The sequence below is a fragment of the Aedes albopictus genome, chromosome 3 (genome assembly GCF_035046485.1).
Source record: "Aedes albopictus strain Foshan chromosome 3, AalbF5, whole genome shotgun sequence".
NCBI lineage: Eukaryota > Metazoa > Arthropoda > Insecta > Diptera > Culicidae > Aedes > Aedes albopictus.
The window spans coordinates 448,578,577-448,595,412 of record NC_085138.1 but is presented as its reverse complement, the minus strand read 5'-3'; the positions used below and the strand labels follow the sequence as shown (position 1 = coordinate 448,595,412).

Genomic DNA, 16,836 nt, shown 5'->3' with positions numbered 1-16,836 from the left:
AAAGGGAAGGTTTTTTATCTGCTATAAATAAACTAGATTTTCTATTTTGACATAATTTTGGAGCTAAATCAAAATTGTTATTTTGCGGTAAACAAAAGGTTTTAAAGTGATCTGGACCAACTTCTTCCTGTCAGTTATTTTCAGCTGACATTTCAGTTGAAAATAGTTCAATAAAAGATGCTGGAAGCGTCAGTTATGTATCAAAACAGCAATCAGTGGAAAGAGATTTCGGTTAATAATCAGGCAGCGTGAAGTTTCAAGCATCTAATCGCTCACCAGACAAACAAATTGCATAATTATCCAAAACAGCGAACGGAAGTGCCCGCATTCAAGACCCGTGTGTGCACAACAGTCCGCGCTATCAAAGCCTTCGATAAAGAGGTGCAATAAAAAAAATTAAAAACCAAGAAGAACACGCAAACGGCCATCGCGCGAACACCAGTGTGTCAGGGCCTCGCTCAAAAAAGAAAAAAAAAAGTAATAGCGAACGCTCTCGTCATCCCATAACCCCCGAAAAACCAAACACATCATCGAAGCAAGCTGCGCGCCAGTGCTGCGAACCGTCGAACCAACGAACGAACGAATGAGAGCGCCACAAAAGCAAGCGAATATTTTTCTGACCTAAATAGAGTTCAAAATGATTATGGCCTAGTTAGACGGTCAATGAACTTCGCTTTAGCCTCGACGTCGTCCGTCTCACCGTTCGCACAGCTTGGTGATGGTGTGTCGCTCTGTATCACTTTCTATTGCGCATACTCACTCGCCAGCGGCGCGAAAGAGACAGCGTTACCGACCGAACCGTTCGGGGTGGTTGACCATGGGTTGAAGCGAGAGACCAAATTGCTCAACACCAACCATACCAAGGCAACCGCAGGCGACTGTCAGTGCAATGTCGCGCGAGTGTGAGTGTGCAAACGATGTCGCGATTGAGCCATGGCACACTCTGATGAGGGCGATGAGGAGCAAGCAGGGCTGGTGCCAACTTGCTCAAGGGGGAGACCCTGGGCTGGGAGCGGCGACTAATAGCGGAATTTGCGTTCGATCGCTCGAGCGACAGAGCGAGAGCAAGGAGGGGGCCGTGAAATTGTTGCGACAACATGCGAGATTTTCGGGCTGGCTCGATTGATCTCCTCACAGACATGGATGTGTGGCGTGTAGATTGAGATTCTTTTTTTTTCGGTTAGCAGGCTAATTGTCGATTCAAGGACTTGTTTACCCTAGACGCGCGCGCTACGGTCACGTAGCACCGAATTTGATTTTGAAGGACTCTCAATTATGAATAGGTTTTTGTACTTACCGTCGCGACTCATTCCAACGGCGATGCATTTTTTCAGCCTACAATACTGGCAGCGATTACGGTTTATTCGGAGTATACTACACTGCTGGTTTTTAGTACAAGGGCGATACTGAATTTTCTGCTGGATCGAGCGCCTGAAGAAACCCTGTAAGAGAGCGAGAAGGAGAACGAATTAATTCGAAGGTTGACGACCATTGGACGGACCGACCAGCCTACTGAGTCGGTTACTATGGTAAAATGAGATCTGAAGAAACAAAATAAATAAAGAGAAGGTTGCTGAATGGGTAGACAGGCAAGCGTAGGTATGGAAGTGAACGTACATGATCTTCGCATAGGTTCTCCTCGAACTGCTTGCAGAGATCATTGATCAGATAGTCGGAACAGCAGTCGCTACTGCTGCTATTGGAACTGCAACTATTGCTGCAGCAGCTGTCGTCGCTGGCGGGCTCCGGAGATGCTGACAGCGACGAGTGGTCGGAACTTTGCGAGGACTCTCGACTCCGGCACGCTCCGGACGTTGTTTGCTTGGGGGACTGTTCGCTTAGTATGGCACACTGGCTGACGCCTTCTACTTCTGCTGGCTGCTGCTGCTGAGGTTGATTCTTATCTGATGAGTCCTGCTCGCATGCACTTATCCACTCTTTGGCGATTGTGGTCTTCTTCCACGGACAGAAATCGATCTTCGGTGTCGTTTTCATCTTCACCGCGGAAGGATCTTCTACCGTTTGACTGGAACTACTTGCTAACACACTGATTTTCGTTTCCTCCTTAGGAGCTACTACAACTACTTGATTACTTTGACTACTACTGCTACTACTAGAACCACTGACACCGGGACTTCCGCTGTGCAGGGTCTTCAAATTTGAACTATTCAGGGGAGCGGATTCAAGAATTTTAACTAGTGCACTGTGGGCCTTCTTAAGGCTGTTGCTGCTGCTACTGTTGCTCCTGCTGGTGCTATCATTAGTATTCTTTAAACTACACTGACTGCTTGGAACTTTCAGACTTTTCTCAGTCTTGAGCGCCGCCGCTGAGGATTTCTCATTGCTGGCGGGCTCCTGCTGCACTGCACACCCCATTTTCCCGAATTCAGACTTGGACTCTTGGACTACTTGGAGGATTCGACTAACAAGTCTTTCTAGTGTGGTGAAGCTCCCGCGCTTTCGTTCTTCACTCCCAACTTATTGCACTTGCGACAGCGCTTCTTCCGCTCTCTCTATTATTACTGGGCCATGATTTCTTCCCGCTTGATTGATACACACTTTCCGCACTTTTTTCCTTTTCAAGGATCCTTCGATGGATCGAACTTTTTTGAGGTATTTCTCTGAGACGCACTGACGACGCACTACCAGCCTTCGACGACGACGGCGCTTCGTTGACGGCGGCGACAACGGCTACGACGGCACACGCTCTTTCGCTTCGAGGCGCACGATGCGATGCTCACATTCCAGAGTTTAATTTGCGAATGAAACTCGATGAAAACAACTCACACTCAAAGCGCTGCCAGTTCGCTGGCTCTGTGTGTGAATGCGCGCGCTAGCTCTGGCTGCTGTGTAGTTTGTTTTCGATCGTAGCATGCTCTGCTGTGTGTGCGTTCGACGTTCGTTTGGCATTGCACTGAGGTGGGTGTTGCTTTCTCGCTCGGGCCAATGCGAGCCCCTATCTTACCACCACCGTTATTTGTCTGTGCCTCTTGCTCTCTGGTCGTGTGGCCTCTGTGTCGCCCGGATCTGGCTCACCATCAAAAGCCACACGGCCAGCTGGGGGGTGTGCAACCAGGCTACCAGCTCCATCCAGCCCCGGCCCGGCCACAGCCAAACCCCGGGCCCCTCGCACTGACTGGCAGCAGCAGTCTGTCGGTTCGGCGTATCGAAAGGGGATCTTCTGACGATGGTCGAACGTGGAAGTCGAATCGGTGCGAAAAACGTTGCAATCAGAGTAACCATGCGTCTCCATTTGGGGGTTGCTGCGATACGGCGTACCATGCGGCTCCTTTGATGAGGGCGTTATCAACAAATCATTAAGAAGGAAGACAAAATACCATATTGCTATGAAATCTTTCTGTGTTTTAATGATAAATGCTCTTACTTCAAGGTAATACAGAGTGAGATTTTCATTGAAAAAGTAACTTTTTCTAAAATAATTTCTAGTACACTTTGAAGGACGGGCACTCAAACACAACATGACCAGTAAATGAGGATACAGAATTGTTATAGAGTAATGGCCTGAAGCCATGATCAAAGAAGCCTATGTTAATTAAGTTGTTTGACATTATTCTTTTCTACACTTATTACCACAGCATAAAGATCACAAGGCAGGCTAGTAACCTATGTAAACATCTATTTTGGATGTAAACATGTGACATCGTTCTTATCGTCTTTCACGTGGATCAAATTGGGTGGAGTACTAGATCGCCAATGAACGATTTGAATTACGTCATAAAAAAACTGTCAGATTTCGGGAATATATTACCTTCTGTACACCGTGGCTTTTTACTCTTCCGACCTCCGAAGTAAATAGACCTAAACTACAACTAGTCTTAATTTATTGGAGTTGTGACAAGAATCATAACAATGGAGTGTAGAAGGAAAAGGAAACGCATGCTAGTTAATGTCTACAATGCTAAGGTAAGTCACTGATCATTTCGAAAGCAACTTACACACTCAAAACAGATGGATCATCAACAAAACGCACACAGCCGTGTGCTTAGTAAAACTATTGACTGATATCCCAGCAAAACGTGACGTTTATGAGCTGACTCTCAGCAAAACTTTTGCTGAATAAGCCTAAACAGATGACGTTTAAAATCAGCTGATTTGGATAATTGACAGTTCTCCTATGAAAATGACAGGTCAGCGTTTGCGTCTTTGTTCGGCAGTTGTGAACAGTGACATACGTGGACCTATCAACTGAAAAGGCCTATCTTAGTAATGAACGGTCAAAATTGCTATTTGGAATGCCATATACTGTTCGCTACCAGGTAGATTACACTGAGGTGTCCCCATGCTATACACTGTCTCAACGCACCATGCTCAAGAGGCCGAACGCCGTCGGATTCGACCATCGCAGCCCAAACCCCCCGTCCAAGAGTGTGTCTTTGAAGGTTTCCACTATTGGTGCCACCAACACGATTGGTTCTACCCTCTAGTCGTCGCCGCTCGAGTCGAGCCAGTTTGCCTTATTGAACAAAGCGCACGCCGAGCAGAGAAGAGTGTGTGGAGAGTGGAGCAGCAAAAGCAAGGCGCACAGTTCATCGACCTGTCATTGCCGTCGCTGGCTGGCTAGCTAGCTAGCTAGCTGCTACTGCTGCTGGTGAGCCTTTCCACCCACCACCCACTCTCCGTTGGCCTGGCTCGCCGTAAGTCCCTCCGTTTAGGTTCGCCCAGATCGCTGCCTCACTATCCGATGGTAGTAAACCACCGCACCGCTCGCACACACAGAGGCGCAAAGTAGGCAAGGTTTTTATTTTTTCGGTTGCTCTCTCTTGCCCCGGTCTACTGCGACCGACCGACCGACCACCCACCCACCACCGACTGAACCAAACAACACCGTGTGCTGCGAGCGCTGCCTCGACTATCGACATCATACCAACCTACCAACCGACCGACCAACACAACCACAGCAGGCGGCGGCCATCGCTCGAAAACGGAACGGGGTTGCACGTTTCGAAAAGGCAGCAGCATGCGATCGTTCCGCGCGCTCTTTCGCTCGCTCTGGCTGTAGCTGGCGCATGCAGCTGTATGGGTATGCCCTCGGAATCGAGCGCTGTGTTGGTAGGTTTTTTCGTGACCCAATTTCTGGTCATCTACCCCGACCGTCGTCGACGACGACGACGACGGACGGCGAACCAGACCTGCTCTGCTCCACTACGATGGTGAAGGTGCAACCAGCAGCAGAGGTGGCTGTCGCGGAGGCCTGGGGTCGCGGCTGGCTCAGTTCAGTGTGATTCAGCCGAAGCGAGCCGCACCGCGCGCGGTTATTGCTTTATTAGCGAACAGCCGCAGCCAGAGCGTGCGAGCATCATCGGTCGCAGTTAGGGTTACCAGACGTACTCTTTTAAGAGTACATGTACTCTTTTACAGCAAAAAATTCGGCGTACTATTCTTTTTGGTAAAATGGGCCCAATTGTACTCTTTTTTTGAAAAATTACTTTTCTTTGAATTTTTTTTGAAAATTTTCTGATAAAATATACATATCAATAAAAATAACCTTACAAGTAGTAAAAAAATCAGTGTGCTACAAATTACCGATAAGTCTAATCTGCAGAAGAAAGGCCATCTTTATTTTCCCTTTCTTCCATCGAAATCACACCAAATTATTCAGATTATGATTTGCTCCTTGCTGAAAAATGTTGTTAAAATTGTCGTTTATTAATTTGCTTTGCAAAAATGGCTTCACTTTGACGTGCAATAATCGGAAGAGTAAATAATAACGAAAGTATTTTGTTTCTGTAATATGTTAGCTTTTGAAAGCAGGCTCAATTTTTTAAACTGTCTTGAACGAAGCAGTGAGTTACATTTTCCATTGAGTTCTTTAAAGAAGTTTGTAATCTGTAAACGAGATTCTAGCCCTTCCGAAGAGAGAACTCATATTTTGCGAGTTTTTCGGGATTGAGATTCGATCCTAGGTCTTCGGCGAAAGCGTCACGTGTTTTAACCATTACACTAGGTTCGTTTCACAAAAAAAAGATAAAAAAAGTCTTAATACGAAACCTATTGCACGAAATTACAGTTCTCGCTCATTCTTAACGAAAGGAATTTGAAAACAAATTATTAACACACAAGTATTTAGATTGGTTAATAGTTGGCATGAATACTGAAAAAATGTGATATTGGAACTGCTGTAATAACTATCCAGTGATGTATTAAGTAGACATAACTTTAGTTTTTCACTTCGTTAGAAAATTTACCTACCTTTAGGTGTCAAGTATGATTAACATAATTTAAACATCAAAAACTTCAAGAGTGTCAAATTAATCGAAAAAAAAGATCAATATTTTCACGATGACTGTACTCTTTTGTACTCTTTTATCAGAATTCTTGAATGTACTCTTTTCATGTGTGAACAATATGGTAACCCTAGTCGCAGTAGGCTTAGTAGACTGATGCTAGGAGGAGAGCTAGCCCCAGCCAATCGTGCCGTCTAGCTCTGGGCCTCTACTGCGCTGCATAGCGTTTAGCGTTTAGTTCGACGCGATGGGACGATTTGGTGAACCTAAGCAAGCTGTGTGCGCGCGCGAGTGGAAAGTGAGAGGAATTCAGCACAATGCGAGCGACCGCGCGGACAAAATCTCGAAGGAGATCGAGCTGCTGCTGCTGCTGCCGAGCTGAGTCGAGTGTGTGGAGCAATACGGAGACGAATGACGAAAAATCGCATTCGCACACTGTTGTTGATGATGGCATAGCGGGTTACCAGGGTGGACAAAATTCATTTGGGGAATCTTTAGTTTTGGAATGATTGCGAGTCGCAATGGATCATTGAAGCCAACTTTTCCGCTACTCACCGCATCAAAACAAAAACGCCACCGTATATGGACGGTAACACAGTGACAGCAGTCGAGTTACGTCAAACACACAAGGCTACGGTGGCGCTATCTGTTCATTTCATAGCGGTCGTTTTAGTTATTTTAGTGATCCATTTGGGACGTACTAGAGTTTAGAATGTTCACTAACTCGAGTTGCATTCATTTTTTAATAAGTTTGTTTGGTTTACTCTTATGTAACTAAGTTTGATCATATTACAGTTACATAAGCATATTACAGCATCTGTAATGCTCGGGAAGTCATTATGATAGAGGAAATGTTTGTCAGACTAATTTAATTCGAAAGCAAACTAGAAATGGAGGACTATATCAGGAAACCCTTCACAAGTAGGTTTCCTGGAGTTTCGTGGAGCCTCGTAGCCGTACGGTTAGGGTCACCAAGCTCATAATCGCACCATGCTATGGGGTGAGGGTTCGATTCCCGCTCCGGGCGTTGAAACTTTTCGTGAGAATAGTTTCTTCCCCGTTTCCACTGGTGCATGCTCCGTTCGTCCGTTGTCTAGTGTTAAGTTTAAACAGTCTGTACAGCCCAAAGCTGAAGACGTTGTCCGTGTCTTTTTAAGTAACATTCACGGTTTTGTCATGTTTGAAGTCAGTTTTGGAACTGAAGTTTGGTATAACAAACTGCAAGAAATACAAAATATTAAATATCGGGTTTTTCCATGAACACAAGTGTCACGTAGCGTAAAAATGACGAAAATACGAATAGAATGTGCGAGCAATCTTTTTTTCTTAACAATTTTGTCGAAAAATTTGCACCTTTGGAAGATCAGGATTTGAATAAGTTGACATTTTAGAGCATTACATGTTGAAGATTTCAATGATTTGGAGGGATACTTAAGCGACGAACCTGTTCGGCCTAATATCATCCCATCATGTGCGGTTCATATAGTAGTAGTCGAAGGGGGAAACTCCTTGGGAAACTCACAAAAGTATGAAACCTGGCTTGAAGGAGTATTTACAAAACAATCTCTGTTGCCAGTTTTGTTTAACTCAGAGACATTTTTGAAAATTTTCTGAAAAGATATCCTACAAAACTCAAGAATTTATCCAATCTAGTCTCAGTACATCTTTGTCAAGTATGTATTTCTTTTGAAAAGATTTGAAGAAATATCTGCAGGATCACCGAGAAAATCTACAAGCAAAAGTCTTGAAGAAATGTATTCGTGTTCATGGTGATGGGACAAATTTCCTAAATAGAGGAGAACGTGCATCTGGAGCCGAATTTCTAGTAACGTGTCTAAATTGCAAGAAAATATTGACAATACCACTGAATAAAAACTTTTAGATGAATGCCTTTTAGTATTTGAAGGCAAACAGTTGGAAAGGCCCCGTAAACATTACCAAAACGAACACGTTTTTGTCGATTGAGAGCCCTCTGGGATCCACCCACACATCTCAATACCATTAACAGATAGCACAGTTTACAAGCCTAAATAAGACTCAATCTTCCAGAAGGCCCTAAATCAACAGGAACGTTGATGTTAGCCTTGATTTCAGACAGATGTCTCGAATGATTATTTGACTAAATCACACAGATCCGTCTGTAATTCCTACCGACGAGACGAAATTGAGAGAACCCTCAAGCCTACGTAACCGGATGGTCCAGCCGTGTACTAGATGGAATATTTTTTTTAAACCCGAGAATTTTCAGTTTTTCTCAAAACACTTAACTTGTGTATCGAACCCTGAGGAAGGTTGAATAGACGAACTGAAACGACGGCGATCATATCCGGGTCGGTTATCCGAGATATTCATGGAAAACTTTGTAAATGTTAGTATAGTTTAAGATGTTTAGTGGAAACAGTTACAGTTTTTTGATGATATATTGAAACAGTTTTAGATAGACTACTGAAAGGCAGTGCTGTTGGATAATTTGACTTACAGTTCCACGAAATTTGTAAAGCAAATGGAATTCTGCACCTAGTTCAAATTTTGACTATTAATTTACTAGTCAAAGTTTTTAACAAGAAAAATGTCAAAATCTCGGTTTTTTACATTGAACGCAATTTTTGATAATCGAGTCCGGTTTTTACTTACTAGTAAAACTGAATACGGATCTCTTAAGACATTCGCGACACATTTAGGACATGTTTTTGGTAGAATCAGTTTCAGGTTGCAATGCTCGTCGACATCTTGGATACATTTAAACAGATTTTTTGGAGAATTCCCTGCGTAAAAAATCATGTTGAATTTTAGAGGGAACTGTTAATTATCTTGAGGAATAATTTTGCCGTTGACATCTTGCCAGTTTGATCTCTGAGAATTTTTGAGCATATGCTTGATTTATCCTAGGAAGTTTGTCAGAACTCATATAAAAGTTGTATGAAATGTTCCACCAAACATTATACAACAAGCACACAGGGATGGGAACACTCACTTGTAAAGAGTTACACTGACTTGCTTTTTTCTCAGCTCAGAAGCATGCTATCAAAAAACAGTGTATGGGCTACTTTTACCTTGTAAAAATTTGCCGAATAAAGTAAGGGTCGCACACGCATACCAAACACGTTAGAGAGCTATGAAGGTGACACTCAACGAGTGTTCCAATCCTTGCAAGCATTATAGAGATTTATCAGATAAATTTTCTTAAATTTCTGTAGAGTAATGATATGTTTCGGAAGAAATATGTGCCCAATTGTTCAAATGTTTTATTGGAAATAAAACTCTCAGTTTACCTCTAAACTTGTCTTCACGAAGAAATTCAGAAAAAAAATGGAATTATACATCATGGTTAGATAGGCCCTTACACATCCAATAGAGCTACATTATACAAAAAAAAAAATTTTATGAAGAACTTAAGTTCCTTATGAATATGCATCTTTATGACACTGAAATTGATTAATTGCAAACATTTCCCGAATAAAGAGAAAACTATACCTTTTTTTTAATGTTTACTTATTATTAGCAAAACTTTTTCGTATTTTGATCTCAACTGTGCCCACTGTGCACGGCACAGTATTGGTTACGTACAATTCAACAACTATTAAAAATTTAATAAGCAATCCACTATTACTTCACTTGTGCAAAAACTTCTTTTTTGAAAGAAAAACTAGAAAGGACGAGCAAATTATTTTTAATTGCACTATCGTGCTTATTTTTGGACAGTTAGGGCTGTTTCGTATGTGACTCACAGACTTGTAGTAAAAAGTAAAATTTTTGAAAATATGTTGTTTTACACAGTCTGCAGGGATCCATTAAACTAATCCACAAAATAGGAACTTGTTTCACGCACTTCGAACATTTGCGCCATTCCTATGAAATTTGATATAGTCGGTGACAAAAGTTAGTAATCGAATGCTGTTTTTCCGTACAAAATGCTCTACTTTGGAACCTTGTATCTCAGCGTAGAGTGGTCCAATTTAGCTGAATTTTTGACCACGATCTACAAATTACATGAATTTTAGTTCAGATTTCATTACGTTCCGGTTTGTGATCAAAAAGTTACAGAAGGTGGTTCGAAGACAAAAGTAAGTAATATAATAATATCGAAAATTCCTTAGGTTACTTACTTTTGTCTTCGTACCACCCTCTGAAACTTTTTTGCTCAGTGTCAGAATGGAATGAAATCCCATAAAACAAAAATTCACGTTATTTGTAGATCGCGGTCAAAAAATTCGCTAAATTGGATCACAGTGAGATACAAGGTTCCAAACTTGAGCATTTTGTATGGAAAAACAGCATTTGATTACTAACTTTTGTCACCGACCGTACGCTGAATTTGACCTCTTAATATCAACCGTTGACACTTCGATCAACGATCATCAACGATCAACGATCAAATCTGACTATACATGTCAATGGTTGCTGCTCCGTGATTGATCTGAGCTGGTACCAATTGCACTGATATCTAACTGAAGAAGGGCTGAGACACTCCACTTATTCTCAAAGTACAATTTAAGCAGCTCATACATTTTCGATCAATAACGGCGCCGGCCACGTCCTTATAGTCAGTTGGGAAGGGAAAGGAATGTTAGAGTGTACACAGTTAAAATTTTCGTGTAATTTTGCGTTGATTTCGATGCACATATTTGGAGCATCGAAATAAACGCAAAATTGCGTTAGATTTTAAAATTACACGAGCTGAATAGCGAGTCGTGTAAAATTCAGTTTCGTTGAAATTTAAACGATTTGCTCAATTTATATGCTGCTGCATTTTTCATGGAAGTTTTGATTTATACCCATCTAATGGAATCAAAATCGATAGACTGGTCCCTTACGTGGAGGAGCAAACATCCTTTGCCCTGTTTTGCAATGAACTGCGCCATCATTCCTGTCACGATGCAAGCAAATTTCAAAACAAAGCACCGGGAGACGCGCAGTAAAGGCAGTTAAAAGGGCCGCTGGTGTGGGTGAATTTTTGCCGGATTCGATGGAACTCTTCGTAATCTGCACTTGCTCGAACAGCCATTAGTCAGTGTACACTCACCAGCCATCCTAAACCATAGAAATCGCGGCACAAAACTGCAAACATCACGTCTTCCGGTGCTTTCCACGAAATAAACATTCTCGGTCGCTGGCGAAACAAAACTGAAACAGATGACGTCATTTGCATTGACTCCAAACCAAAAGTTGTAAATTTACACGACTGGAAATTTATAGCTTTTTTGACAGAAAATCGGATGCTTTTCAATGTATTTATCAATACAAAGTTGAAAATACAATCTGATGGAATTTTGAGTTGATTTAAGAGTGAAATTGCGTGTTTTTCAATGCTCCAAGTATGTGCATCAAATTAAACTCTATTTTCAATCATTTTTTCAATTAAATTCGTTGAAATTCACAACAACAACGATTTACATATCGTTTAAATTTAAATATTTTTTTCTGTGTACTGGTTGTTGCTACTAAAGACCGAGAGCACCTCTGCATTCCCACAACCTTTTTTACACTTGTACACAAATTTCGTCAAATAAAACTTCTGCCAGAAAAGCTCGACTCCGCCGACGCTATCATCACCCATCACCCCTTTGCTGCCCATATTCGGATAGTCGATGTAAGCGCCACTGTACTTTTCAACATATTACACAGATCGAAAAAAGAGTGTAAAGTTCTGTGACATATGATGCACATAATTTGAGCGTGAGATATCACAGAAGTTTACATGACATATCATGTAAAATTCATAAAATATCTTGTAAACTTCCATTATATGTCATGTAATTCAGCATGACTCTGAGTTTTTACATGACATATAACACAAATTTACATGATATATCATGTAAACCATCATAACATTAAGTTTACATGACTGAAATGAAGTTTACATGACGTGTAAATCTCATTATATTTATCGGTGTACATATTGGAATTTTAACAGTGAATAAATATCGTCCCCTTAATGCTAGAACTAGGTAACTGGTTTTGCGAAATCGCAGGAAATTTGTTTATATCTGAACGTACACCACAATAAACACAAGTTTGTCGATTGAAAATCCGAAAACACATATTAATTCAACTTTTAAGACCAACAAAGAGTTTGTTTTATACCAGGAAAGGTTTTACCAGCCATTTATATCCGTATTTTCCAAAACGAGTTACCTAGTTCTAGCATTAAGGGGGCGATATAAAGTTCAAGATTTTTTCCGCGTTGACATCTAACTAAGGGTTAGATATTGTGATCTTTTTAATAAAACTGGTCATACGCGTTAGATATTAGCTTTTGTACGGTGGCATTGCCAATGGTGGTTAGGGGAACTGGGGGTAAGACGCCCACGTTAAGGAAGAGTCCAATTTTAACCTCGAAACACTTTATAATACACATTTTTTTGGCACTAACATGAAGCACCACATGTTTCCTTCCAAATGGAAGAAACCATAAACCAGTTTTATGTTTTACTACTAAAAAATTCAAATTTGAAAAAAAGTTTGATTTTCAGAAATTTAGTTTTAATGCGGGGTAAAACGCGCCACTAGCCACAGCTAACGCCAGGATGCCAAATTGTGTACATATACTTGTGCGCCTGGTTTATTGTCAACTGTTATTGTTCGTGAATGGTATACAGTCATAACATAATTATGGATCACCTGTAATTATGGGTCAATCCCATGTAAACGTCATAGTGAGCTGTTTTATCAATTATTACTACAAAATGACGCATGGCTGTGAACTTATTTATAGTAAAAATGTGCTGTTGCTTGGTTCCAACTTGCGTTCTACATAATTTGTGCCAGAATTTGGATCTAAATGGCTATTTTAATGTAAATAACTAGGGGTGGGCATTTTACCCCACACATGCCTCAGAAGTTTGGACCCTTGTAAAAAAGTTGTAAGGGTCAAATTCGATACTTTTTCCGCTTGGTACACAAATAATGGGAGTGTGCAAAACAGTTTGTGGGGAGAGCGAGAAAAAAATTCTTCTAAATGATGTAAAAAAGTGCAAACTTTTGACAGGCTAAACTTACATCAAAAGAAACCAATATCTTTTTTCGAAGATTTGTACAATTTTTTTAGTAAAAAATATGTAAACTCAAATGTAAAGAAGCATTTTTATTCTTATTTTAGTAATTGCAATTGAAAAAAGTACTGAAAATAACGTGGTTTGCCTAAAACAAGGGTGGCGCAACTTGCCCCCTATGGGCGTTAAGGCCGCAGTTCCCCTACATCGACTATGCGAATATGGGCAGTTTGCTCTAAACAGTAGTTTCACTCGACTCCGCTGACACCAATGGTACTGTTCATGTAATCCAACTTCGTCACCCTCGTCGGTAGAAGTTTTCAATTTCGATTCATTCCGATGAATCATTATAATCAATTTTCAATCCATGCATTCGATCAAATCAGTATATCACTAAATTTTGTAAACAAGCCAAGATTTCTCAAAAAAAAAAATCAAAATGTTACTAAATCCTTAGGGCAGATATGTAACCAACAAGCGGAGACCTAGTAAATTACTAGGTTAGGATGAGTCGACGTAAAGTTCAAAAAAACATTAAGTTTTATACGAAAATAGGTGATTAGTTCATAAAGCACCAATTTTCTCAGCAACTCGACCTCTGTAACTTGGGAAGTATTCGCATTTATTCTCATCGAAATTTGACCACCTCAACCCACTGTTTAACCACATTGTCCAGGTCGTCCCTAGGTTGGTCGTTTGTTCATGCTCGCTGCACTGCGGCGGGATGATGAAGACGATGAGCGTTTGGTCGTCGGGAGCGGGGGAGCAGCAAACTAGACCTAATCATACCCCGTTATGCATAGGTACGCGATGGCAACGCACTAACTGCTGCTCTAAAGTGCGAACGGACTGTCGGCGACGACGACGACAACGATGCGATGGAGCACACAAGTCATTTCAAGACCAACAATTGAAATGGTCGCATCAACCTACATTGCATAAACAAATGCGTTTTTGTCGACTTAGGACCTTCTGGGATCAACGCACTCATCTCAATACCATCTGTTAATGGGATTGAGATGTGGGGGTGGATACAAGATAGCCCAAAATTGACAAAAAAACGTATTTATTTACACAATTCTAATGAGACGTTTCCAAATTGTTGATCTTGAACTGTGGTATGCTCGTTGCTGTTGTGCACTGCTCGTCGTCGTATGCCTACCTACCTAGTACTAAATTGGACTGTGACGAATTGTCAACGAATTTATGAAAATGATGATGACTACTGTGGTGAAGGATGAGTGGTTCTAGTAAAAGGCGATTCGTGTGAGTCTCTAGGCCTAGGGGGCAAGGTAACGTGAGTACTGAAGAGAGGGTGCATTTTGCTCGACCGCTTTTGGGAATTGGTTCAATTTAGTGTCCGTTTATTGTCCTCTCCCTGGTTGGCAGTCGTACAGTCAGGTTTCCTATTGGCGATGCCACTCAATTACCAATATTCGCAATTCTCCCACTAAACTTTCTTCATATTGAGTTATCTCTGTTGTAAGCGTGATGAAAGCGTATCGCAAATGGGCGCGAGAAACAAATGCCAGCACCTTATCGGAGATCCGACTGTACGCTGTACTATTGCATCAGATTGGCATGGCGTGTCGGCGGCGTCGGGCGGATTGTTAGATGTAGATGAACGTTGATAAGATAACCGTGTTCGAGGTCAAGAGGGACTCCGGCGGTTGGAAAATTTGGAACAATTGATCAGATGGGTCACAGTAAATTGCGTGCAACATTTTGCACAGCTATAAATGTATCGTGGGAGAATCAAAATACATACATACACAGGAAAAAATATTCATGTAAAATTCAGCGAAAAATCATGCACATAAAGGGAATGCTAGAGTTAGTGCATATTTACATGAGATATCATGTAAAATTACGTTACGTTTGTGTAAATTTCCGCTAATAGTCGCGTAACCGGTTGGTGTCCATGATGATTTACGCGATGGTTGGCGGAAATTTACACGATGGTAATGTAATTTTACATTATATCTCATGTAAAAGTGCACTAACTCTAGCATTCCTTCTATGTGCATGATTTCCCGCTGAAATTCAATTACATATTTTTTTTCTGTGTAGTTTAATTAAAGTCGAGTCAAAATAGACACTTACCAATAAACTTCATAAAATCAATGAAAGATTTTGATTTGATTAATAAAAAAAATCTTTGGATTGTTTGGAAATTTGCCCAGAAATCCTTCAAATAATTTAAGTAATGTAAACCAGTGTTACCCAAATCTTTGGTTGCGACCCACTGGCGGATGTCAAGTAAATACTTCATTAGCATTGGCGTAATTCCGGAATGGTCAGGGCAGGGAAAATATGTCACTCCAGGAAATCGAGAATGTTGAGACCACATTTTATTGAAATGATCAGTATTTATCAGTCATACCTGGTTAGTATTGCAATGTCAAACCTAGTTAATATTGCAATACGAGTCCCATACCAGAACCACACTGAGACATATTTTTCTAAGAACATTAGGATGGAAGTAAAAATGGTTCAAAAAATCGTTTTTGCTCTACACCGCTTATTCGATTCGTAACCAAATTGTATGCCTTCTCTTAAAAATTGAGCCGGTTTTCAGACTTAACAAGTGCTTTAAAGTTTGTATGGGAATTACTATGGGAAAACGATGTTTTTCATTCAATCGAATGTAGCATTTCCCTAAGTGCCATGGAGGGTTTGTTGAGCGTTGGATCTCATTGGCTACTCTATCAGCTAAAACTAATTAGCTATCAATGTTTATAAAATTAGAGAAACTTTAACCTTAACTTTAATCAAAGATTGCCTTGGTCATCGCGACGTTTAATCAGTTTACGCTGTTAAGTGAATCCCCCTAGTGATTCTTCAGCTTCCCAGCATGCAACATTGCTGCACGTTGCGCTAAAGATAGCACACAGAAGTCATGGCTACTATGTTTCGCTGCAAATTGCAGTGATGCCCATCGGATAGTTTAACTATCATGAACAGAGATTACGCACTATTCTGGATAAAAATGGGTAGCTAACTAATGAGGCATGCGATTTCAATGCAGTCTTCGGCAAGAATAGTAGTTAATAGAGTTTCCTAAGAGTACCAGGGGTGAACTAATGCTCTAGAGAACTTGGGGGAATGCTACGATCAATTGAATTTCAAACACAGCTTTCCCATAGTAATTCACATATTTATAAACTGTGAGAGGCTTGTGCAGTCTCAATTTTCAATCAATCGAACTTAAATTTTGGGAGAAGACATACCCAGTGAACCAGTGATCATATAAAAGGTTGAATAAGATGTCAAAGTGGAGGCGATATGCGTACATTTTACTTGCGCCTAACGGAGGCATGCACGCATATGGCCTCCACTTTATCATCTTAACCCGTATCGGCCTGAGTCAGCGCAAATGAACTAAAAATCTCGCCGTTCAGCGAATACTCAACGGATTTGAATATTTTTGTTTTACAGTACACTCGTACATATGCCTAGTTTGTAAAAGTGGACAGAGAACGTCGGGATGGTCCCTATGGCCGGAGTTATACCGGTGGGTCAGATTCGTATAAAAAGGACTGTTTTTCGATACACACAGTGTTTTCCATTATGATTCGCTATTGAATTCACTCTACTTC

General features: G+C 41.1%; 1 protein-coding gene across 11 annotated transcripts in view; it reads right to left on the bottom strand.

The window, feature by feature from the left end:
* The window catches only part of LOC109425803 (ecdysone-inducible protein E75), a 209,824-nt gene that overhangs the window by 28,536 nt on the left and 164,452 nt on the right, over positions 1-16,836 (bottom strand). For 10 of the 11 annotated variants that reach the window (XM_062856768.1, XM_062856770.1, XM_062856771.1 and 7 more), the window contains one exon: positions 1,298-1,442. In XM_062856768.1, the coding sequence (XP_062712752.1) occupies positions 1,298-1,442 (145 nt within the window). Of the gene's footprint in view, positions 1-1,297; positions 1,443-1,617; positions 3,185-16,836 lie in introns of those variants that run through there. The other variant, XM_019701146.3, reaches the window with a different exon arrangement.